This window comes from Nannobrachium achirus (assembly GCF_963921795.1).
Source record: "Nannobrachium achirus genome assembly, chromosome: 20".
Lineage (NCBI taxonomy): Eukaryota > Metazoa > Chordata > Actinopteri > Myctophiformes > Myctophidae > Nannobrachium > Nannobrachium achirus.
Window position 1 is genome coordinate 8315224 of NC_137827.1, and position 25279 is coordinate 8340502.

Here is a 25279-nt window from a genome sequence, read left to right on the forward strand (position 1 = left end):
CATATTCCAAGTTGCTTGATTCAGTATTTAGATATTTAACATTAATCCCATCAGACACGCCCCCTTCCTATCTAACCCACTGTCACTTCAAACTCCATTTTAACCATGATAGATTCACTGAAAACACACGTTCCTTTCTTCTGGTGACGCACTACTTTCTCATTTATTTTCTTTTCTTTTCAATCAATCAATCAATCAATCAATCAATCAATCAATCAATCAATCAATAAATAAATCGATCAATCAGTGTTAGTTTTTCATGTTTCAAGGTTATGGTGATGTACAGTATGATGTTACAGTAAGTGGTCAGTGATGTCGCTGTCGCACCAAATTCTGGTCCCTGGGTACCTGGATTCACTGCGGGCCCCCCATGAATGTTCTTCATAGGGGGAGGGGGTTTCCCATTTAGAGTGGGAACGCATTATTACGCTTTTAACTATTGAAAAATAGCAGATATACAAGCTCCGAGTGCCGCGCTACGAGCTTGTAGATCTGCTATTTTGTTTTTAGATCGTGAAATTTGTGCAAGTCTTTGAATATTTCAATTCCTTCTAAGGTTTTTTGAAAAATCTATGTTTCTACAGTATGTCAGTGGTGCGCAAACCTTTTCATGTGAAGGACCCCCAAAATTATATGTATTTGGCCATGGACCCTCATCTCAAAATATTTAGTTCCAGGGACACCCAGAGGGAAATTTTAGTTACAAATGTTTGCTTAGAAATACATATATATTTAAAGATTTGCATTCATTTTCATGACTTTAAAAAACTAGCAGATCTACAAGCTCGTGAGCTTGAGCTTGTGAGCTTGTATATCTGCTATCTAAGTATAAAATAATTAAGGCCCCTCCACCTTGGGCACTATAGTAACTCATTCCCCCCCCACACACTACTGAGATGTCATCAGCCAGTGTTAGGACTCCCCCTAGTGGACACATCATGGTAGGCTTAATGATAATTTAACAAATTGATAAAAAAATCTAATCAATCGCCTTTATTTTCCATTCCCACAACAATATACAGAAAGAAATGGCATATTTTGGACATAGTTAGATTTGTGATTAATCATGATTAATTACTTTTTAAGCTGTGATTAAGTCAGCCAGCCAGCCAGCCAGCCAGCCAGACAGACAGCCAGTCAGTCAGTAGATTTACTATAATCAATGTTTTGTCTTAGGAATGCGACAAATACAAAAAAATAAAAAATAAACTCCATGGCGTGAGTAATCAATAAAAATAATAATAATAAAAAATAATAATAATAATAATTGGGGGTGAACTACTCCTTTAACAACGTGAAGCAGAGACTCGCCTTCATCCAGTACTCCAGCAGGGGGCGCTGTGCGCGCTAAACCAACTCTTTACAACCCACCACAAACAACAGTACATTAAAGAAGAAGAAGGAGAGGAAGAAGGAACGGTATCAGTAGAAGAAGAAGACGACCAAAACAACAAAAAAGTCTTGTTGTTGTTTCCACTCAGCCTAGTTTAATTCAGCTTCATTTGAACCACCAGACAGACCGTCCTAGACAGTAGTCTCTGTTCCACAGCTGTCACAATGCATGCGGTCTACGCTGCAGACATCCTCAGCAGAAAGCCTGTCAACACAGGCTGTGTTGTTAACCTGAAACAGCTGTGTATCGACGCTATCTGTCTGCATGTCAACAACATGGATGTACACACACTACTGGGTGAGTACTGACTATATGGATGTACACACACTACTGGGTGAGTAATATCTGGACGTACACACACTACTGGGTGAGTAGTGAGTATTATATGGATGTACACACACTACTGGGTGAGTAGTGAGTATTATATGGATGTACACACACTACTGGGTGAGTAGTGAGTAGTATATAGATGTACACACACTACTGGGTGAGTAATATATGGATGTACACACACTACTGGGTGAGTAATATATGGATGTACACACACTACTGGGTGAGTATTATATGGATGTACACACACTACTGGGTGAGTACTGAGTAGTATATAGATGTACACACACTACTGGGTGAGTACTGACTATAGATGTACACACACTACTGGGTGAGTACTGACTGACTACTATATGGATGCACACACACTGCTGGGTGAGTACTATCTGTCTGCATGTCAGCAACATGGATGTACACATCTCCATTCAGAAACATTGCCATTCAGACACACCTCCATTCCGAAACCCCACCATTCCGAAGATTGACTTCCATTATTCTAAATGGAGGTGTCACCTAAACCTAAGCTTAACCTTAACCCTAACCTCAGTGGGGGTATTTCTGAATGTGGATGTTTCTAAGTGGGGGTGTTTCTGAATGGAGGTCTGCCCCCGATGTACACACACCTGGGTGAGTAGTGTACTATATGGATGTATACACACTACTGGGTGAGTACTATATGGATGTACACACACTACTGGGTGAGTATACAGAGTAGTGGGAGTGGCAGGGCTTTTAATTCAATGAGAATGTTGTTTAGAGACCAGTGTTTCTCAAAACTTTCACGTGTCAAGGTCTCCTCTGACAGTGTACTAAAAGCCCCTTTTCCGCTGACATGGCCCAACACCACGCCACTCCACACCGCCTACTTGTGCCAGGTGTTCCACTACAAGGACCTGGGGTAGAGTGGTGTGAAAGTGGTACTAAACGTGGTACCAAAAAGTATCCAATCTAGAGTAGGTCTGAGCTAGGCCAAACAGGGCCGGAAACACTTCATATTAATTACTGATAACTCAATGGCTTTTCATTTAGACCACCAGGATATAGTTGTAATACATGATAATAGATTATATTGTGTTATCTATTATAGTATATTAAAATTATCATAGTAATACATTAACACTTTATAGTGTATTATAATGATAATCAACAGTTATAATCCATTATAGTGTATTATAATTAGGATAGTTGTAATACATTAAAAAATGTATATTGTATTATAATCACAGATAAAGGGTAATTTTGTTTCTTAGTGATAGGGGTACTTTTGTGTAAAGGAAATGTAGATTTGTTTGTGGTGTGGAGTGGAGTGGTCTGGTCTAGTGTAGTGTGGTGCTAAAGCTGCAGTCGAAAAGGGGCTGACGGGTTAATTTGGTTCCATTTGTACACTGTCAGAGTTACAGACTGGTATGGGGTTTTAGACCCCCCATAAAGGATTGATTGATTGAGGTATTTATTAGAAGTTTTGCTCAGGAAAAGGTACAGTTTCGTGACAGTACAGTTAAAGGAAACTCAGGTAAGGCAATCCTTATTTCAGTTTAGACCCTTCTCTTAGACTTTAACTTGTATAACATTGAACCCACAGAGTCCCTGGAATCCACTTTGAGAACCACTGCTTTAGATTGTATGTTCTTTTGATAGAGGCTATGATTCATTGTTTGTAGCTGATGTCCTAGGTTGGAATGCCCAGAATGCTGTTTAGATAGCATGTTGTTTAGACCCTGTGGTTGTATTATCAGACATTTTAATGTCAAGGACCGCCATAACTCTTGAGTGGTAAGGGTCCTTTTGGTTCCACGTCTGCACTCTCAGAGTTACAGACCTGTAAGGGTCCATTTGGTTCCATTTGGACACTCTCAGAGTTACAGACCTGTAAGGGTCAATTTGGTTCAATTTGGTTCTATGTGTACACTCTCAGAGTTACAGACCTGTAATGGTCAATTTGGTTCAATGTGTACACACTCTCAGAGTTACAGACATGCTAATATTCCAATCTCACACCCGTAAGTCGCTCCGGATAAGAGTGCCTGCTACATGCCTACATTGTAATTGTAGATTTTTGATCGTTGATATGGATAAATCCCTGCTTGGTGAGTGGGATTGACTCTGATTGACTCTTCCATCCTAGTCTAATTTCGGTGACGTCTGATGTGTGTATCTATATTACTAGAGAGAGATGAATATTTAAGAATGAAACGCAGTATACAGATATCCCCTCCATCACTTCCTTTTCCCCTTAGCTGTTTCGTTCTGGCGTCTGTGCACACAGAAGCCTGAATAGATAGACGTTAAAATAACTCCAGAAATGTTTCAAAGTGAAATACCCCTTTGAAACAAATACACGTTCTCTCTATTCTAATAGACCTTGAAAGGAGAAAGGGCAGTATCACTCCAGATAAAATGGCCACGTTCAAGGATAGCCGCAAATTGCAACTCTAGATTTCTTTTATAAATATTTTGAATCTAGGGTTGCAATACCTCCCATTGGCAGCCAATGCATCCAAACAGTTTATTTTTTCAGATTGTATTAAACAACGTCAAACTCACCAACATTGCGGCTCTATGGAAAGCTTGAATCTCTTCAATAACGCAACGTGTGTGTGGTCAAAGTCCTAAAGGTTTATTTACAATACACTCTAAACAATTGTTTCTTGTGTAAGTACGTTTTTAGTGCCTGTACTTTCTTTTCTTTTTTTTTCTTTTTTTCTGGATTCCCATGACTTTCACTCCACTACATTTCAAACACTTACAGTAGGCCTACTGTATATTGCAGTTTTTACACTACATGTAAACTAAGGAAGAGACAAACCAATTCTCTGTTTCAAAAATAGTGAAAACAGCCGATCTACAAGCTCACAACTCGTCGCAATGTGACACCTTGCAGATCAGATAAATGTACTTAGCAACTTTCCATCACTGGTCGTAGTTAATGAATTTTTGACCAGGAGTATTTATACTCTGACTGGAGAACTGAGTGGAGTATCTTTGTCTTTGTTTGTCCTGTCCCCTCAGAGCTGCCCACCCCCCTCATTAAGGAGCTCCTACCTCATCTGAACATCATCGACCTGGAGAGACTGCAGCCTGCCCTAAACAACAGAGGTACGTTTTTTTAAAACAATACTACATTCATGCTTTTTATGTTGTGGATATGGGGCCAATCAATATGGTGCATCCCTGGTTTTGGAATTAAGGCATTGCTTTTTTAGATTCAGTGTTAATGTGCCTTTTTTTTAAAGGACAAAATATTAACTTAACTACAGATATACGACATCTGCAAATATCGGTATTGACCAGAACAGCAATGTTGAACGGTTTGGTTTGTCTCTCTTGCATGTAGGAATCTCCACCTACTTGGCCTGGGTTACAATACTGCAGGATGTCTGGGGCCCGCATTATGTAAGTCATCTGTTCCATCATAACAGAACATAGTACCATCTACGAGGCTGTGTGTGATCTTGGAGATCTGCAATTCTTGCTGTTTTTGAAAATAGATTTGGAATGTAGTAGTTGAGGCATTCAACCTTTGGTTCGACAGATCTACACGCTCACAATGCCTCGTGAGCTGGTAGATCTGCTATTTTCAAAATGTTTGTCTGTTATATTATTTGACAATTTGGCCAGTTTTTATAGTATAGTTTGTTGATTACTTTTGATGCAGTAATCGTCTTTTTCTTTTCGAGATTGTGAAGTGTTCTTTGACACTTTTTTGGCCGTTGTATGGGTGCCGCCATCATTGTTTTAATGGTACCAAAGGAATGCTATTGGCTGCCAACGGTCACGTGCAACCGCAGGGATACATGGGACATTGTCTTGAGCTTGCCTAAAATAAAGCACACAAAGAAGAATCATCACAAGCCTATGATCACAAGCCCCTCCTACAGCATACCCTGCTATAACATAAAATATAACATAAATTGGACCATATTTTCACAAAACGCATATCATGGTGATTGAAACGAGGCTTTAAACTAGCGACAGGAACCATAAAGTATTTATGACAATGTTTATTAAGGTAAGAAAATCAAATCTAAACATTCGGGGGAATAGAATGGATTCCTATGGCAAACATGTTGCTTCTGGTGCCAGAACAGCGCAACTAGGCGCCAATCATAAGAACTTTCAGTTCTGTGTTTGATTCATTTTAAATGGGGACAACTACACCCCTGGTCTGGACCCACAGGTTGAGAACCCCTGTCCTAAGACGTGCTGTGATTGGCTGCGTGTGTTGCAGGCTGTGGACATCCACTCGGAGGAGGAGTGCAAGGAGGAAGCCATGGACAAGCTATTCCGCCTGGTGTTCTACGGCTTCAAGAACAAAGGCATCATCAAGCACCTTCCCAACGCTGACATCAGCACCCTGTTCCTCGTCATGGCCAAGTACCTCAAGTGCTTCCACGTCAGACCAGCCAGGTACTCGCTTTTCAGTTGTCACGGCGTCATCCCTATGTTCCCCGGGTTCTGTTCCCCACTTACCTTAGGCCCTGTCCAGACGACAACGGATTTTTAATCCCCGGGGAGGTAAAGCCACGAACGCACATGGGTGTCCACATGCAAACGCATGCAAACGGAGGACTAGCCGAATAGTTTCCAAAACTCCGGCTGCAGTGCATTTTTGTTACCCGGGCGTATTTCTTTTGCCTTGTGGACACCGTAAACGGAGAAGTTCTTTGCTTGCATGCTTACGTCACCTGGCTTGTGCTCCTCGCCTCCTCCTCCTTGCTATGAGAGAATCCTGTGGTGGTCTCTCCGTAGAATATCCATATTTATGAGCGCATTCACGGTTAACATTAGAGAGCTCAGCTGTCTTGTTTAGGGATGGAGCCCTAATGAATGATTGTTTTAATGATATTTGTTACTCTTGTCAAATGTCATCTTCATAGATGGTGGTCACTGGTCAACCACTGGTCAGCCACGAACTCACAGTTGCAAAAGATACCAGTTATGTTCTGAATTTGTTGTCTCACAGCTTTCCACCGGCTCAATAAGCCGGATCGATAAGGTGCTCATTATCAATAACGAGATGCAGCCCTCGCCTTGTTTAACGGAGCATATCTGACGCAACGCGCCTGCCTCTTCTCTTTGTCAAAGTTTGGATATCAAATGCCAATATCAAATGATTTCAAGCATAATGGAGACATACGCTCGCTCGCTCTCTCTCTCTCTCTCTCTCTCTCTCTCTCTCTCTCTCTCTCTCTCTCTATGCTCTCTCTCTCTATGCTCTCTCTCTCTCCCTCTCTCTCTCTCTCTGATTGATAGAGTTAGCGCACCACACTCTCTCTCTCAATACAAAGTGATGCTAGCTTGACCACGATGTTCTGATTGATAGAGTTACATTCCTTTAATGCTGAGAGAGAGAGAGAGCGCACCACACTCCCGACGATTCCTCTCCCCTCTCCTCTCCTGCTCTAGAAATAGTTCGCGAATTTATATTAAATTAATGTTTAAATAGCAATTGTGCATGTTAAAGTGTGAAGATTGTGAAACTTGGACGATGCATAGCCTATAGATAGATAGCTGCTGCAATGATTGCATGAGAGCAGGGGGACGCGGCCACCCGCTTCGGTGACGCACAGACAGGGATTTATAGCGTTTTGATAATACCGTGTGGACACACGTATTTTTTTACACGGGCCCGTGTGGAGGCGTAGAGGTTTCCCCGGGGATTAAAAATCCGTTGTCGTCTGGACAGGGCCTTAGAGTTAGGTTTAGGGTTTGTTTTGGTGAGTAGTGAAACTGTATCTTTTATTTTTGAGCGGTGGTCACACCGTCTCCTATACGTGGCCATGTGTGTATGCGTCCGTCCGTCCGGCCGTCCGGCCGTGTATGTAGCCTCAAGCCTGCAGTACCTTTTCTGACCACACATGTTAAGGGAGGGGCGCTGTGTGCACACACACACACACACACACACACACACACACACACACACACACACACACACACACACACACACACACAGGGGGGAAGGGTGGGTAGCATGTGTGGTCAAGTATTATTATTATTATTAACAAACTGAATGTTTTAGGGTCAAATAAATTAGAGTGTGTGAAGAAACTACAGCATTGTAAAGCACACTAACCCCGCTGCACCCACCCAGTAGTGCTGTTGCACAGCCTCCACGACCACCGCTCAGTTCACACGGGTGTGATTTTTTACTACAGACCAGAGGGAGCGCAGCCTGTAATGTGAGCGCAAGGGCTCATTAGTGACATAGCGTTAGGGAGAACTCCTAAAGAAAATGAGAAAGTGTTAAAATATCATCATCTAGAGCAGACCATCTCACAGCTAGGCTACAGATGTAAACTTTTGTTTTTTATCTTTGGGAGCCTAGGACACGTGCACAAGTTGGTTGTGAGGGGCCTTCAAATGGCCAGCCTCTCCAAAAGGAGGGCCAAACAATTAGCAAGGTACTGCTCTGTATCAGCTATTGTAGGAAGCCGCTCAATTTGGAGGAGGCGTTGTTATCTTTACCCATGATTGTTGTCTGCTGTGTTTGACATGTACTGTATGCCAACAGTATTGTATGTGTAAGCCATTTACCATGAGAGGGAGTGGGTTGTTGGCTGATTTACCACTGTTTTAGGGTTGTGGCACGAGGTGAAGCCAACAACCCAAAACCCTCGAATGGTAAATTGCTTTTCTACCACTTCTACCATATAAATGAAAGAAAACACAGTTGTAACTTGCAAGGTTATTTATTTAGTTACAATCATTCATTGTTTCAGTGGGCGGGGTCCATGAGCCAACTCAATGTTGTTGACTGATTTACCACTGTTTTAAGCCAATCAGAATCCAGTATCTGAACATGTGACCACAAAAAGTGGTCAAAAACAATGTTCTGTATGTCATGTGTTTTGACATGTATGCCAACAGTATTTGTATGTAACAATGTTCTGCCCAACATGCACATTGCAACTGGCTGTTTTCCTAATTATTTGACTGCACTGATATTGTTTATGTCCTTTGTACAAGGCATTCATGTACTTTTGCTTATGTGGACATAAATAAACACAGGGTTCCCACGGTCATGAAATTCCTGGAAATATTTTGAAATTAGAAGAAAAAAAAAAATCCAGTACTGGAAAAGTTTTGGAATTGATCAAGGGTCCTGGAAGGTCCTGGAAAAAAATAGCTATGCATTGTCTTTGGTTATTGATTTTGTTTGTACCTCTGAAATGACAAATTCAACATTGGCCAAATTGTCAAATATTAGAGGCAGAAATTGTGAAAATAGCAGATCTACATGCTCACAACGCCTCGCAATGCGAGGCGTTGTGAGCATGTAGATCGGCTATTTTCACAAGAAAACCGTGTTATACAAAATTCCTCTACTCTCAGTGCTCGTCAGGGTGCCGGGGTCCCCAGTTCAAATATGATTATTTCGGGGGTCACGGCCAGAAAAGGTTGAGAACCACTGCCATACACTACCTGTCTTTGGGCATTGTGTATAGGAGTAAGCGACTCGTTATTGAGCTGAATTATTGTTATATAGTCCTGGAAATTGGGTTCAATATTCTGGAAAAGTTTTGGAAAAGTTATGGAAATTAATCTGTAAAAATGTGTGGGAAGTGGGAACCCTGTAAACATTTCAAGTGTGTGTGTGTGTGTGTGTGTGCGCGCGCGTGCGTACGTGCCTGCATGTTACGTGCGCAGGTGGCTGTGCTGCCTGGCCACGGAGCAGAAGGCCCTCCTGGGCGTGCTGGAGCGCACGGTGCGGCGCGTGGAGGTGAAGCAGCCGCTCAACGCCTCCAAGCGTCTGTCCAAGTACGTGCTGTACGTCCTGCACCGTCTGCTGGACCACGGCGCCGCCACAGAGCTTGCCCTGCACAACCAGGACCCCGCCGTGGTGCACTGGGTCCTCACCGCACGACACAACAAGCTGCACATCATCTGCACCGCCGCCGGTGAGTTGGGACCAGGGGGAGAGTTCCGCCGATTTAAAATGAGCCCAATACGGAACTAACTCCTATGGTTTGCCGCTAGTTGTGCTGTTTTCCCCCCCGAGCCGATCGCTAAAAGAATTGTTCTCCATTGGATCCCATTCATTTTCCCCTTTCGTTTTCTAACCTTAACACATCGGCTGCCCACGGTGATTCAGGGTTTACCCACGCAGGGCCCAACGTCGGTGATTAAAAAAGCTAGACCAGGAGAGGAATCCGCCATGTTACGTTACCTCCGCGCCACTGGGAAAATAGTATCCATGATCCGAGTAAATGTAATCCAAGGAGGTCTATTTTTACGATAATGTTTTCTTTCAGTCAGGACCACTTTTTACCAAACCTGGGCCACAGCGTTTGTGTCACGGTAGGTAGAAAAGACTGCGCATTGAAGCTAGACTAGGAGAAGAATCCGCCATGTTACGTTATCTCTGCCGAGACTCCGCGTTTCTGGGAAAATAGTATCCATGATACGAGTCGTGCGAGGGGACGATAGAGTGCAGGATAGGCAACAGAAGCTTGTGATTGGCTGCAGGGAGACTGCACATCCTGGTCACGTGTACCGCGCTGTATTTTGGGAAATGTAGTGTTTTTCCCATATTGTTGGTGTTTGATCACCGTGGTAGTTCCTTCATTGCGGTAGCAAAGTACAGTAACTACAGTACAGTATAGATATTGTAAAACGCGGCAAACACGTCGTGGGCCTCCAGAGACATCAAAGAGATTGGCGTGTAGACACCTCGTGGGCATCCCATGAGTTAATTAACACTTTCATACATACTTTATGGTTCCTATCGCTAGTTAAAAATTGCCTTTCAATCACGATGATATGCGTTTTGTGAAAATAAGGTCCCATTTATGTTAAAATTGATGATAAAGTTGCGGGGGGGCGTGGCCAACTAAACTGATACCAGCCGGCTGTGTTCTTCTTCGTGTGCTGTATTTCGGGAGGCTTCGACCACATTCTCCCATGTATCCCTGCGGTTGCACGTGACGTTGGCAGCCAATAGCCTCCTCTGATCGCATTTCAATTTATGTTGGCGACACCCATGCCAAGGACCCATATTGTTTCATTTGCGCTGCATAGAAACCAATGGCGTCGCTTTGTCCATATCTTTTATACAGTCTATGGTTGGGACAGTGTTTCTCAACCTTTTTTTCTGCATGGGCACACTTTTCATTCCCAAGAATCCATGGGCACACCAACATAATACAGGGGGTGTAAATATCTTCACTGTCGGGAAGAAAACTTGTATCTCCAAGTTTCAAATTTGTGCGTTTCTTCGCAAAGCAAAGCCCTGCTTCATCATACAAGGCTGTTGCACAACAGTAGTGAAAGCAGCAGATCTACAAGCACACAACGCCTCGCACCGCGAGCTGCTGTGAGCTTGTAGATCGGCCACTTTTGGCACGCACCGTGTGATGAGGAAGGGTTAGGCACGGATGGCTTGACTCCGGGAGGTGAAAACGGGAGGATTTTAGTTTTACACACGGACCGTGTCACTTCGTGTGTAACAACAACAACCGGTTTGTTTTGTGGGCTAACGCTATACAATGGACGTTAAGCGGCAGGGGAAAGTGTTAAGTTGGCGGATGATATGGACCCAGAACTTCATAATCTATTTGCATTTATTGTCTGACCCCTTTCTATTCACAAATGCGCATTTAGTTTATTCGAGATAGCCTCAAAATCCACCTCCTCCAAGCGGATCATTTTTTTTCCGGATAATGAAAGTTTATTCACATTTTGAAGTGTTTCCATAAAAAAATGTTTGCGAATAAGCCGTAAATGTGCATTTAGAGGCTTTATGGAAACACCACTAATTTGTGTTTTCAGATATTTAACCACTTGAGAGTTTTTTGGAATTCCCTCTCTGGGTACTGAAAGTGTTGAATGTTGTCAACCGTCTGCAGGCGAGTCGGATCCCGAGCCCAAGGCCGAGCCCCAGGAGGAGGAGATTGCGGTGCCGCGCAAGCGCCAACGGCTGTCCGCCCAGCGGGCCAGCAAGGAGCGGCAGCAGGCGGTGTCGGAGGGGTCCGGGGGGTCCGCCAAGACCTGCTGCCCGCGGGGACACATCCGCTCGCTGCAGGTGACGGAGTGCGGCCACGGCATCATCGACGTCCTGGCGCCACTGCTGCCCACATGGCTCTGCCTGCGCTCCCTCACCCTGCACAGCCTCTGTGAGTCAAAGCTTGACAAACATCACGCCATGATCTGTACTCTGTATACTAATAACTAATCTATACTCCGTCACACGTCAGAAAGAACAGATCTCCAAGCCGACGACCATTGTTTGCTCATAATTGAAATGGGAGAAGAGTCGTAAGACATGTGGAGCGTTGTCCAGGGTGTTTCAGGGAAGGGAGAAGAGTCTGGGATGTGTGTAATGTTGTCCAGAGTGTTTTAGGAAAGGGAGAAGAGTCTGGGACGTGTGGAGCGTTGTCCAGGGTGTTTTAGAGAAGGGAGAAGAGTCTGGGACATGTGGAGCGTTGTCCAGGGTGTTTTAGGGAAGGGAGAAGAGTCTGGGACATGTGGAGCGTTGTCCAGGGTGTTTTAGGGAAGGGAGAAGAGTCTGGGACATGTGGAGCGTTGTCCAGGGTGTTTTAGGGAAGGGAGAAGAGTCTGGGACATGTGGAGCGTTGTCCAGGGTGTTTTAGGGAAGGGAGAAGATGATGGTGATATTTGTCATTGCATGTACTCCTACGGCAGGGGTCTTAAACGTTTTCAGGCCAAGGACCCCTTTGTTGAGAGAGAGATGAAGCGGGGACCCCCACAACCTGTTCATAGATTCTATATAGTTTCATTGTTTGACAGCACAATCATCAATGTATTTTGGATTCATGTCAATTTGTGTTTTCAGATATTTAACCACTTGAACTGTCAAAACTTGACCTTTCACTCTGCACTTAGTCTGCTCTTTTTCCCCTCTACACCAAAGCTTGCACTGCGAGGCGTTGTGAGATTGTAGATCGGCTATTTTTGGCAAAGAGGTTTGGTGTATATTTATATATTATTAAGTATTGATGGTTCAAGTGGTTAAATATCTGAAAACACAGATTGACATGAATCCAAAATACACTGATGATTGTGCTGTCAAACGATGAAACCACAGTACATGGAATCAATGAACTGGTTGCTTCATCTCTCTCTCAACTAAGGGGTCCTTGGCCTGAAAACATTGAAGACAACTTTGTTTTTTTACAACAAGGGTTCATATTTTAGATAGTAATCAGAAAAAAGAAAACATGAGTGTTAACATGTTTTCAATTACTGCTTTCTATTGTTTTAGCTATTTTAGTAGTTTGATTTCAGTGGGTGGGGACGTGTGTTATGGCTAAATATGTATTTTTAGACACAATAAGCCTAGAAGAGAGGTCCTACTAGGACAGGTGCGTTGGAACAGTGTAATAGATACTGAGAGGAGAGAAGGAGTCCCGCACACTGTCTTCACTTATAACTTTATTCTGACCAATTGAGTGATGATGATGACATATATAGGCAGCGTCGTATGCTGTATGCACAAGCCAACATGCTTAGGAAGAAGTTCTACTTTTGTTCTAATGATGTTAACACATATGGTGCCAACCCCGAGTTTCCCGAGTTTGTATTGGTACTAGTGCTGTGCCAACCCCGAGTTTCCCGAGTTTGGGCCGTTTAAAAAAAAAAAAAAAAAAAAAAAAAAAAATCAAATTTTTTTAAAAAAAAATTTTTTTTTGGACCTCCAGAAATGTATTAGGCATGATCGCGATCGCGAAATTGCATGTTTAACCCCCACACCAACCCATTCTTTCAAACATGGCAGCCATGTTTGTTTACATCTGTAGAAAACATAATGGCTGATAAATCATGAATGCCTGCACGGATTTCCAAGCGGATTTTTTTGTTTGAAAGCTGTGAACAGCATCTACACACGTGGTGCATCATCTAGGCATGGGCGTGCACTTTTTACACACTTGCACAATTACATGGAAGTCTATGGTAACCATGGCAACGCGGGACATTGGCCGGAAAAAATCATTGCAACATAAGTGTTAAGATAAACTTGTTCAGAGCCTATTGCACTCCTCTGTATACTGCCCCCTTGTGGGTAAAACATGAGCAGACAAGCATCCAAAAGCTGCAGGTTGCTTACAATGATTGTATGAGGATTCTACTCAGAAAACCAAGATGGTCGAGTGCCAGTCAATTGTTTTGTGAAGTAGGAGTGTGCACTTTTTCATGCTCTTTTGAGAAATTTGACGTTCAAGTTTATTTGTCGTCTGAATGTGTCTAATAATTTGATTATCATGCTGCTGACTAAACCCCAGTTCAGTAATGTGGAATACCACTCTTGCATCTGGAAACACTGGTATAGTGCCTTATTTTAGTGTTCTGATTGCTCTGTTTTTATTTTATTTATTGGTGTGATGTTTTTAATGTTGTGTTTTTGTATGTCTTCTTATTGGACCTAGTGTCTGTCAATAAAGAGTTGATGATGATGATGATGATGAGGATGATGATGACTATCTAAAATATGTACCCTTGTTGTAAAAAAAAGGATTAACTAGGGCTGTCACGATATGACATTTTACATGACGATTAATTGTCACTCAGATAATTGGCGATTAACGATTTAATTGTGTTTTTGTTGTTGATAATTACAGTTCTGTTTGGCTTTTAGGCTTTGAAGTTGCATATGTTAGATGTGATACATAACCTAAATACACAAATACATTACTGACATATTTGACAACTTACTACTTAAAAAATAACACTGATAGTGGAAATAGCCGTGCGACGCGTTGTGAGCTTGTAGATCTGCTATTTCCACTATTTCTGACATTTTTCAACATTCATGATTATGACGATTATGAAAAAATAATTGCGATAATGTCAAATAATCACGATTAGACGATTATGTAATAATTAAGACAGCCCTAGGATTAACGTGTGTCTGTGCGTGCGTGCGTGTGTGCGTTGCGTGCGTGTTTGTGTGCGTGCTCTCCCCAGCCATCCCCAACAGTGAGGAGCTGGGCACGCTGGTGCGCTGTCTGAAGCAGCTGTGCGCGGCGCGGGGCAGCGGCCTCACGGAGCTGAGCCTGGGCGTCCTGACGGACACCTCGCTGGTCATGACCCTGCTGGACGCCTGCCCCTCGCTCACCTCGCTGGCCGTGGAGCTGCACCCCATGGCCACGCCCCAACACACGCTGCGCTGCAGGCCCCGCAGGCAGTGCGCCTCCAGAGCCCGTGCCAAAGGCAGGTGCTACTGTAGGGTTTACTGTTTCTCAAACTTTCACATTTCAAGGTCTCCTCTTTAACTCTGACAGTGTACAAATGGAACCTAACAGGTTCATTTGGTTCCAGGGACGTGCTGGCCATTGGGAAAAGCAGGACAACTCCCGAACGGCCGGTCCATTCCAGGCCGGTCTAGGCCGGCCATTAAAAAAAAGGCAAATATTTGAGTAGCAGCAGCGCGAGCAACTGTAAGCTATAAAGAGATATCTCTCTCTATAGCACTGAGTAGCAGCAGCCCACAGAGCCATCACATTGGCCCTACTGGCTTGTCTATCGTCTGAATACCGGCCCAGTACTCCCTAGCTTCCTTGACTGCTCCTAGTGGCCCAATCACAGGCTCCAGTGGGATGGCCCAGTGGGATGGCCCAATCACAGGCTCCAGTGGGACGGCCCAGTGGGATGGCCCAATCACAGGCTCCAGTGGGACGGCCCAGTGGGATGGCCCAATCACAGGCTCCAGTGGGACGGCCCAGGAGTACCTAAAATCACAGTAACCGCTCATCGGTTAGTATTTGGGGCCTCGCGGCGCGTCCGGAAGGCAAAAGAAAAATGTTGCGCAGCCGCGCGCAATGAGGGCCTCTCTCTCCAGCTCCTTTTCAATGAGGGCCTCTCTCTCCAGCTCCTTTTCAATGAGGGCCTCTCTCTCCAGCTCCTTTTCAATGAGGGCCTCTCTCTCCAGCTCCTTTTCAATGAGGGCCTCTCCCTCCAGCTCCTTTTCAATGAGGGCCTCTCTCTCCAGCTCCTTTTCAATGAGGGCCTCTCCCTCCAGCTCCTTTTCAATGAGGGCCTCTCCCTCCAGCTCCTTTTCAATGAGGGCCTCTCTCTCCAGCTCCTTTTCAATGAGGGCCTCTCTCTCCAGCTCCTTTTCAATGAGGGCCTCTCTCTCCAGCTCCTTTTCAATGAGGGCCTCTCTCTCCAGCTCCTTTTCAATGAGGGCCTCTCTCTCCAGCTCCTTTTCAATGAGGGCCTCTCTCTCCAGCTCCTTTTCAATGAGGGCCTCTCTCTCCAGCTCCTTTTCAATGAGGGCCTCTCTCTCCAGCTCCTTTTCAATGAGGGCCTCTCTCTCCAGCTCCTTTTCAATGAGGGCCTCTCTCTCCAGCTCCTTTTCAATGAGGGCCTCTCTCTCCAGCTCCTTTTCAATGAGGGCCTCTCTCTCCAGCTCCTTTTCAATGAGGGCCTCTCCCTCCAGCTCCTTTTCAATGAGGGCCTCTCTCTCCAGCTCCTTTTCAATGAGGGCCTCTCCCTCCAGCTCCTTTTCAATGAGGGCCTCTCCCTCCAGCTCCTTTTCCCGGGCTGAATCAGGGGGTTCCATTTGTACACTGTCAGAGTTACAGACTTGTATCGGCCAATTTAGACCCCCCTAAAAGAACCCACAGCGTCCCTGGAATCCACTTTGAGAACCACTGGTTTACTTTACTGTTTGATCTACTGTTTGATTGCTTTCAAAGATCTTCACAAAAATGCATACAAAAACAAACTAATAAGCAATTAAAAAAAAAAAAAAGATCAAAAATAATTTATGAATAAAATATAAAAATATCGAAGAAATTCCCTAAATGAGTGAAAATAGCAGAGGGTCCCGGGGGCAAACATCTAATTTCTCTTGTGGGTCTTTAGACAAAACGTTTGGAAACCATTGCTCTTAATAGTGTGCGTTTGTTTTTCATCACGATAATCTATAATGACAATTATGGCCCCACCCCTACCAGTGGGCTGACGTGTTTGTTTGATTGATTGTTTATTAGACAACAATATCATGCATACAGTACAGGGTACAGATGAGCACTTTGGTCCAAAAGGATAACACCGAAGAAAGACCATGTGGTCTTATTTCCATTCAGGTCCCTTACATTCACTCACAAAAGAACAATACACTAAAGGGCTTTGCACACAGATGCGAAAAAAATTACGATTTCATTTTTCTTTTAAAGAAAACAATGATTCTCTATGACCTCATGCACACTGGCTTCGAATTTGCCATGCGGCAGGTGGCTGCGGCGGTGCATTTTCTTTCCCGATCGAACCCAGTTCGATTCGTGCTTCTTGTCGCGTGCGGTAAAAACTCATTGACTCCTTTTATGACTCCTTTTAGGATCCGCAGTGTGGATTCCGCACAGCCTTGCACACCAAACCCAATGCGTTTTAATCATGCAGCAAACGCAAAAAAAACGCAATGGTTGAAAATCGCGCCTGTGTGCAAAGCCCTTAACTACATCAACAAGAACAAACAATTTATAACATCTCTAAAAAACATCTCTAAAACATGAGGTCAATAAACAGGTTGGGGTTTGGGATGGAAGTACAATGGGAGGTGGTATAAAGGGCCACCTCTCCATATGACCTGCAAACAGGCAGTTGTGAATGAAGCCATTGAATTGTGAATTTGTGGCGTTGCTGTTGGTTTGTGCAGAGCTGGCTCTGGAGCGTCTGTCGGTGAAGGTGTCCTCGGTGGAGACGGATGGCAGCGTGGTCACCTCCGTGCTGAAGAGATGTCCTCACCTCACCTCGCTGCACGTCAGAGGACTGAGACCACCTGCCGGGTCCTCACACCAGCAGCTCTTACTCTGCCTCGCAGGTACGCCTCGTTTTATTACACCTTCTACTCATTCTGCTGTTCAATGAACACATTAACTGGTTCAGTTAACACAAACTCTGCCATCAAAATACCCCTTTGTACCCCTTCTCTGCCATGCCCGTAGAACCCGTAAATGTAATAAAAATTAATTAAAAAACATTTTTTTATCGAAGCGCAACTAAAATAGGCCTGAACTAATGCTCCGTGATCGGTTTCTACACGGACACATTATTGAGCGGACCACTTTAACATTGGAGTCCCTGAACCGGAAGCGGAAGTCCGTCCTCTATTTTGGCCCAGCTTACTGTCTGAGCTCCGTGGCTTACAGATGGAGAACTTATTGATCAATTGAAAAATCCGATCACGCACGATGGGAACTGGACGAGCGCCCACGTTAACAGGTAGGACTCGGAGAAGCCGGCAGTGAAAGACATAGAGAAATGAACGGGCTTTACGGCCGTAAACTACGAATGAGTTAATCAGTTTGGCAGAGCTAATAGACTACATATTAGTTATTATGATGATGATGATTGGCTTGGCTAGGGTTAGGGTCTTTTTTTTTCAGCGTGATGCCCGACGCACAGTGTGTCATGCGCGTCATCAGTGATGTCAGATACTCCAGCAGGGATCTCCATTTATGGGCATAAAGGGGATTCTGTTAGGGATCTCCATATATGGGCATAAAATGGATTGTATCCCAGATGATGCCCTCTTAGGGGAACCACAATAACAAAATCCATATACTGTATAGCCAAGGCAGGCTTTTTTTGTTTTTTTCAGCCCTAAGGCATCTTACTGGTAATAATGATAATTATATGTGCTGGTGTCAGTGAGTTGCAGGTTGTGTGCTGTCACTAACACAGTGCCATCCTTTGTTTAGAGTCAAACAGACGCCTGAGGAAGCTCCACCTGGAGGATGTGAACCTGGATGACTGTCTGCCTGACCTCCTCAACGTCCTCACAGCCTGCCCTCTGGAAGGTACGTATCCCTTCAAGCAGTGAGGGTGATTGTGTGTGGTCCTCTTACTCATTGAACACAAAAGGAAATGTTCTGTCCATTCTGAGATTGCTATGAGCGAGGAGATGCTTTGATGCTTTGCCATACTGGAGCCACATTAAAAAGAAGACCCTGGTGATCCTAAACATATCCCAAAGTAAATCTATAAAGTTAACAGGACTTTTATTTCTGTATTTCTGTGGTAAATTACATTAGTCTTTGGTAATGTAGGGCAGACACCTGGTTGATAGCTCAACAAATCTGATGAGCTTTTTCAAGTCACATTTCTTTTTTGTCACATTTCCTCTATTGGTTTTCAGAAGTTGGGGTAAATCTAAAGACAAGTAAAAGTACACAGTGTTCTCCCATTAATTTAATGAATGGGAGACATATTGGATGTGGAAACAACAACACACTTTTTGTTTTGTTCTTGGGTAGTTGTATCTCAAAAACTAAACTTATCAGTTAAGCTTTTTTTTCCCCCACTTCTAGTTGTAATTATTTCATTACTTTTAGTTGTCAATGATGTCTTTTGGGTTCCACTCCTCAGAGTTGAAGCTGAGAGACTGTCGCCTTCTGGACAAGTTCACGGGGAGGAAGAACAAGGAGAAGGCTTTACGTCAGCTGGTGGAATGTGTGAAGAGAGCCTCGTCGCTGCATTCGCTCAGCCTGTGTCAGAACCGTCTAGGTAAGTGTTACAGTGGGTTAGTTAGCACTGTGATTACAACTGTTTAGTCAATCAGTGTTACAGTGGGTTAGTTAGCACTGTGATTACAACTGTTTAGTCAATCAGTGTTACAGTGGGTTAGTTAGCACTGTGATTACAACTGTTTAGTCAATCAGTGTTACAGTGGGTTAGTTAGCACAGTGATTACAACTGTTTAGTCAATCAGGAAAGTATAGATTGGTATTTTTTTTGTATATGGAAATCAATGAAAATAACTGCTTGTATTTTATGGAAATCAATGAAAATAACTGCTTGTATTATATGGAAATCAATGAAAAAAATAACTGCTTGTATTATATGGAAATCAATGAAAAAAATAACTGCTTGTATTTTATGGAAATCAATGAAAATAACTGCTTGTATTTTATGGAAATCAATGAAAAAAATAACTGCTTGTATTTTATGGAAATCAATGAAAATAACAGCTTGTACTTTGCAGCCAAGAATGTGTCCACCCTGGCAGAGCTGTACAGTGGAGCTTCCCAGAGCGCTGTGACAACACTGGACATCAGGCAAGTCAACAACATTCTCCTTACAACTTGCTTTGCACTGTTCATTTTGACAGCAACTTTGGTGGGGCTTGATGCTGACGTAACGCCTGATTTTACACTTGGCTGCATATTGAAAGTAGCTGCCCTACAAGGTCACTGTAGTGCAGCAGTTAACCAATACAATCGTTCAGTTTGTGATGCAAGCATGAAACTTCCCTTAACCGCAGACCTTCCGCCACTTCAGTTATGCAGCCAACAGCGCATATTGTGGCCAGGGGGGTATGTAGGTGTCCCCCTACAGCCAATGAGGGACCAGCATTCCTGGTGATGATGTCAGCAGAGTTTGGTATTGGTATATGAGAGCGCTCTCAGGGGTGGAGGTTGTGATTTGCTATCCAATTTGCGTGATTCTAGGCCAAAATCTGTAAGAGCAGTGTTCAAAAATGTTTATTGCAAGAATCGGCTTCATGGTGGCGCTAGAAGAGGGCCATGTGAGAAATGGGAGTGTGTGCAAAGTTTGGCATGGATCAGGGCAACGGTGCCGGAGATATGAGTAGGGCAAAAGTGTGACGTGACGTGTGACTGACTGACTGACTGACAGCCGCTTAGAGGTTTTGACTGTAACTGCGGTTACCTGACGGTCACAATCTATCTGTTAAACCAGCAAACTCACTCACACACTCACACACTCACGCTCTAACGCTCACGCTTATCTACGTTTATCTATTCACTCGCTTCAGCAACTGATCCCAAAGTTCACATGGTATTGGCCATTAGCATTATACCAACGGTGACGGAGCCCGAATTTCATTTCTCCTAAATTAAAGCTGTTTATTAGCGTTTTCTTAGCCTGTTGTCAGGGTTACGGTCCGTTCCTCCAGGCCATGGGATCTGTAGCCCCACACACACACCCCTATCTCTCACAGTTAGGAATGTGCGCTCTCTCTCTCTCTCTCTCTCTCTCTCTCTCTCTCTCTCTCTCTCTCTCTCTCTCTCTCTCACTCTCTCTCTCTCTCTCTCTCTCTCATCTTCCAACGGGTATGAAAAAACTATGTGGAGCAAGCGCATACATTATGCCTTACATTATGATGCTCCCACATATGCTCCCACATATTCTCACGCACGCACCAGTTACAGTAACTTTCCCCACAACCCACACTCTCCACATATTTTGGAGCACATATCTTCGATCGGGTAAGGTCTAGTTATTATCGTTTCTCTTCCAGCTCGAACAGCATCCAGGCGGCGGACCTGCTGGAGCTGGCCCGGCGCCTGGAGAGGAGTCCTCCTGTGAGGAGGGTGACGGTGGACCTGCGGCGGAACCCCTGGGACCGCAACCACAGACTCTGGGACGCGGCGCTGGCCGCGCTGCACGCGCACTGCGACTTCCTCATGGACAGCTACCGCTCCATGCCCGACATGATGGCCGTCACCTGCAGGCCGGGGGTCTTCATCTGACCCTCCCTCGCGCTCCTCTAGAAGAAGCAGTGGTCCTCTTGGATTTCAAAAGGGGTTCCCCGAGGAACCCATCATGTACCCATGTTTTTTTTCACGTACCTTTGAAAGATCGCTGAACACACATGATGTAAAATGATTTGAGTTTGTGGGTCTCACTGTGACAAGAACTATAGATGACAATGTGCATGGTTAACAGTGTGACCAGTAACCATTTAAAACACATTTAGGCCTAAAATTATGTTTATATGCATTAACTAATGAAAAATAGCAGATATACAAGCTCACCGTGCCGCGCTGCGAGCTTGTAGATCTGCTATTTATTTTTATTATTTTTTTAAATCATGATTTTCTTTTGCAAGTCTTTGAATATGTCTTTCTAAAACCAAACATTTGTAACTGAAATATTTGCTTCTGGGGCTGTCCCTGCAACAACATATTTTGAGATGGGGGTCCGCGGGCCAAATACATGCGATTTTGGGGGTCCTTGACATGAAAAGGTTTGAGAACCACTGTTTTAGAAGAAGGATTTAGAAGACATTTATAGAATCGGGTCAAAAATATTCAAAGACTTGGCACAAATGTTCGCACACATTTTTTCAAAAATAGCAGATCCACAAGCTCGCAACGTGGCACTCGGTGCTGCGCTGTGAGCTTGTAGATCTATGTTTTAATAGTTAAAGCTTAAAATAATGGTTAAAGTGGTTAAAATCTAAACTGACACAGATCTACGTTTAAGCCTAAATGGCTCAAAACAGGGAGACACAAAATGTAAAATGATTTGACTTTGGGTTCTCACTGTGTCTGGGACCAGAACAATGAGGACAATGTCCACGGTTAACAGTGTGACCTGTAACCATTTAACCCATTTAGGTCTAGGATTATTGACTGTTTTACTTTTAACTATTGAAAAATAGCAGATATACAAGCTCACAGCGCGGCACCGAGTGCCGCGCTGCGAGCTTGTAGATCTGCTATTTTTGAAAAATCATGATTTTTTCTTTGCAAGTCTTTGAATATATCTATTTAAAAGCGAACATTTGTGACTCAAATATTTGCTTCTGGGTGGTCCCTGGAACAACATATTTTGAAATGGGGGTCCGTGGCCAAATACCTGTAATTTTGGGGGTCCTTGACATGAAAAAGTTTGAGAACCACTGATTCAGAGGGAGGATTTAGAAGTCGGGTCAAAGATCGGGTCAAAGATATTCAAAGACTTGCACTCGTTTTCACGACTTTTCAAAAATAGCAGATCTACAAGCTCGCAGCGCGGCACTCGGTGCCACGCTGTGAGCTTGTATATCTGCTATTTTTCTAAAGTTAAAGCATAAAATAACAGTTAAAGTGGTTAAAATCGAACGCGACTCGGGCGCGTTCCAGGTATTTGAGAGTTAACACAGTTATAACACTAACAGTTAAAGGACAAATTTGTTTGTTTTTTACAACAGGGGTTCATATTTTAGATTGTAATCGGAGAAAAGAAAAGATCAGTGTTAAAATGTTTTCATTTACTGCTTTCTATTGTTTTAGCGATTTTAGTATTTTGATTTCAGTGGGTTGGGACATGCGTACAAGTGGCTAAATGATGTCTTTAACAAGACAAGACAAGACAATAAGCCAGCAATTTCTTTGTCACTGTTTACACCAGCGCCCATAAGTCACATCTGCCCATGAAAGATTGCGGGGCATACTTGGGAATGGGCTTATTGTGTCTAAAAAAAACATATTTAGCCACTTGCATGCATGCAATTCAAAATCGTTAAAATCACTGAAACGATTGAAAGAAGTAAATGAAAACATTTTAACACTCGTCTTTTCTTTTCTCTAATTACAATCTAAAATATGAACCCTTGTTGTAAAAAAAAAACCTAAGTTGTCTGTTGGGTGGAAACCTTGTATGTCCAAAACACTTACTTTTCAGGACGTGGAGGAAAGAGAAGCTGCGCTCCAGTGGAACCAGCAGTGTAGTTATTATGTGTGTCACAAGCTCTGTCAACTGTTATGTTTCATATCGTCGTTGTCGAGCGGAAAACCTCGCATCTCCAAGTTTCAAATTTTTACGTTCTTTCGTAAAGCAAAGCCCTGCTTTATCATACAAGGCGGTCGCACAAAAGTAGTGAAAACAGACAATCTACAATCAGACAACGCCTCGCGGTGTGCTTGTAGATCGGCTGTTTTCACTACTCTAAATCATTTTTAAAATGGTTTTCGGATATACAGGGTTTTCACCCGACAGAGACGATATTCAATATGAAACACGCTCACTATCACCTTATTTTTTTATATTTTTTTAATCTTGTTTGCAGAAATAGAACACTCACAACGCGCCGTGCAATATGAAGACACAAGGTTTCTGCCCAACATCAGCGAATAGAGTTTAATTTATTATCTTATTGTTGTTAATTTATTTTTGGGTACATGGGTACCGTCTCCGCCCCCCAGCCCCCCCCCCCACCCCACCCCTCCTCCATCCTGAAAGTGACGATTGCCCAATTCTGCCTTAAGTTGGAGACGAGGGAATAAAAACACTGTACGTAGGGGGGAGGGTGGGGTAAACTGAGACACCCTCTGTATCTAGTCAATGGAACACATTTGTGGTCATGTGACCATTATATTTTCAAGCCCCTTGAATTCCCCCTTGCCATGAAGGAGAGGACCTGATTGTGCTGTGGAAAACATGCTTTTTTCACAAAAATATATATATATTTTTTCTCAAATCATTTTACCCTCACTTTCAAGACCACTCTTTTTTTTTTTAAACAATCATATTTTTTACTGCCTTTTGTCTTGAATACATTCTGATAACTTCCATTGTTAGGAAACATCCCAAATTGCTGGGAAATGTGTAAATTTTTACTGATATATCTTTTAGTTCACCCAGAGGGGAGCTTAATGTAAAAAGTGTCTCAGTTTACCCCACTCTCCCCCTACTTCAGGAAGTTGCCAAGCTGAAACTGCCCCGGACGCATGATTATAGTGAATGATAGCGTCAGTCAGGCGAGTCCCGGAAAAGACGTGCTGTGATTGGCCCAGAGGCACTTTGAGTGACGGTTCTCCCCGAAACATTATTTACTATTCTGGCCCCCTGGGTTACAACTTCTAACGGCGCTGAGTCGGCTCATGCGACCTTCGCAACGCTCGACACGGGGACACCCTCGCTCAACGGTGTCTCACGTGGCTCAGGGTCGCCTGAGACGGCGCGCCTCTGCTGCTTTTGTTGGCAAAGTAATAGAGTAACAAAGTCATGACGTCACTCGTTCATCCCCCCGGTTTGCAGAAGTAATTTCTCCATGGAGAATAACATTGAGTCATCTTAAAATCGTCTCACATAAGCATTGTGGTCCAAAAATAAACAAACGGTCTCTGCGATATTGTCGGGGAGGTGGCTCTGTATGGTTTATTATGATAGTCCGTCACTAATATCTGTTTCTGGTGAGAATGTAACTAATTTGGCGACAGTAACATTAGTGTTTTCTCACCATCAGTTGATTCTTCATATCCATATGAGTCAAAACGCTGAGATATATATATATATTTTTTTGGAACACAGTTCTTATATGATGCGACACGAGGAGGGGGCGGTGCTTGCCCGAATGTAGCTACGATTCACTGTTATGCTGCACAGACGGATGTTGGACTTTTCATTTAGAAACTATGTATTTTTTGCAGAATAACATCATGTTTTGCAATAAATAATCTATCTGAATCCATGTCTTAGCTTTGCGTCGTTCAGATCACACCGAGTCTCTGAGTTTGATCACCGAGGCAATCACACGTACAACTAGGGCTGTCACCGTCATGACTCGTCAGTCGTCAGATTGTCATACAAAATAATAATACATTGTTTGCCTTTGTAAACAAAGAATGCACAGGGCAGAAGACAAATAACTACAAAGAAAAGAAAGTATCATCAAGAATAGTTTTTATACTTAAAATATGTATTTTTTGCTTTCTTTTTTTATACAAAAAAATCCATACTTTTTTCAACGTGGATACGACGTCGATGATTGTACAAACATCGTTGTGAGTAATTGAGATCGAGTGATGATATAATGATGTGACCAGCCTAAGTATGTGTAGCACCCAGCCATGAACCAGCGACAAC

General features: G+C 43.5%; 2 protein-coding genes across 2 annotated transcripts; both read left to right on the plus strand.

Moving 5' to 3' along the window:
* Positions 1–1557: 1557 nt before the first annotated feature.
* LOC308305900 (uncharacterized protein) lies at positions 1558–15423 on the plus strand (the record flags this gene model as incomplete). The annotated part of the gene is made up of 8 exons (XM_080750796.1): positions 1558–1690; positions 4733–4819; positions 5058–5116; positions 5952–6130; positions 9371–9621; positions 11569–11835; positions 14645–14890; positions 15266–15423. The coding sequence occupies 8 exons, from the start codon at positions 1558–1560 to the stop codon at positions 15421–15423; spliced, it is 1380 nt and encodes a 459-aa protein (XP_080606922.1).
* Positions 15424–17233: 1810 nt separating this feature from the next.
* LOC308305901 (leucine-rich repeat-containing protein 41-like) lies at positions 17234–22055 on the plus strand (the record flags this gene model as incomplete). The annotated part of the gene is made up of 6 exons (XM_080750797.1): positions 17234–17243; positions 17340–17504; positions 18385–18483; positions 19052–19189; positions 19668–19740; positions 20946–22055. 6 exons carry the CDS (start codon positions 17234–17236, stop codon positions 21175–21177), a joined length of 717 nt encoding a protein of 238 aa, XP_080606923.1. The 3' UTR covers positions 21178–22055.
* Between the last annotated feature and the right edge of the window lie 3224 nt (positions 22056–25279).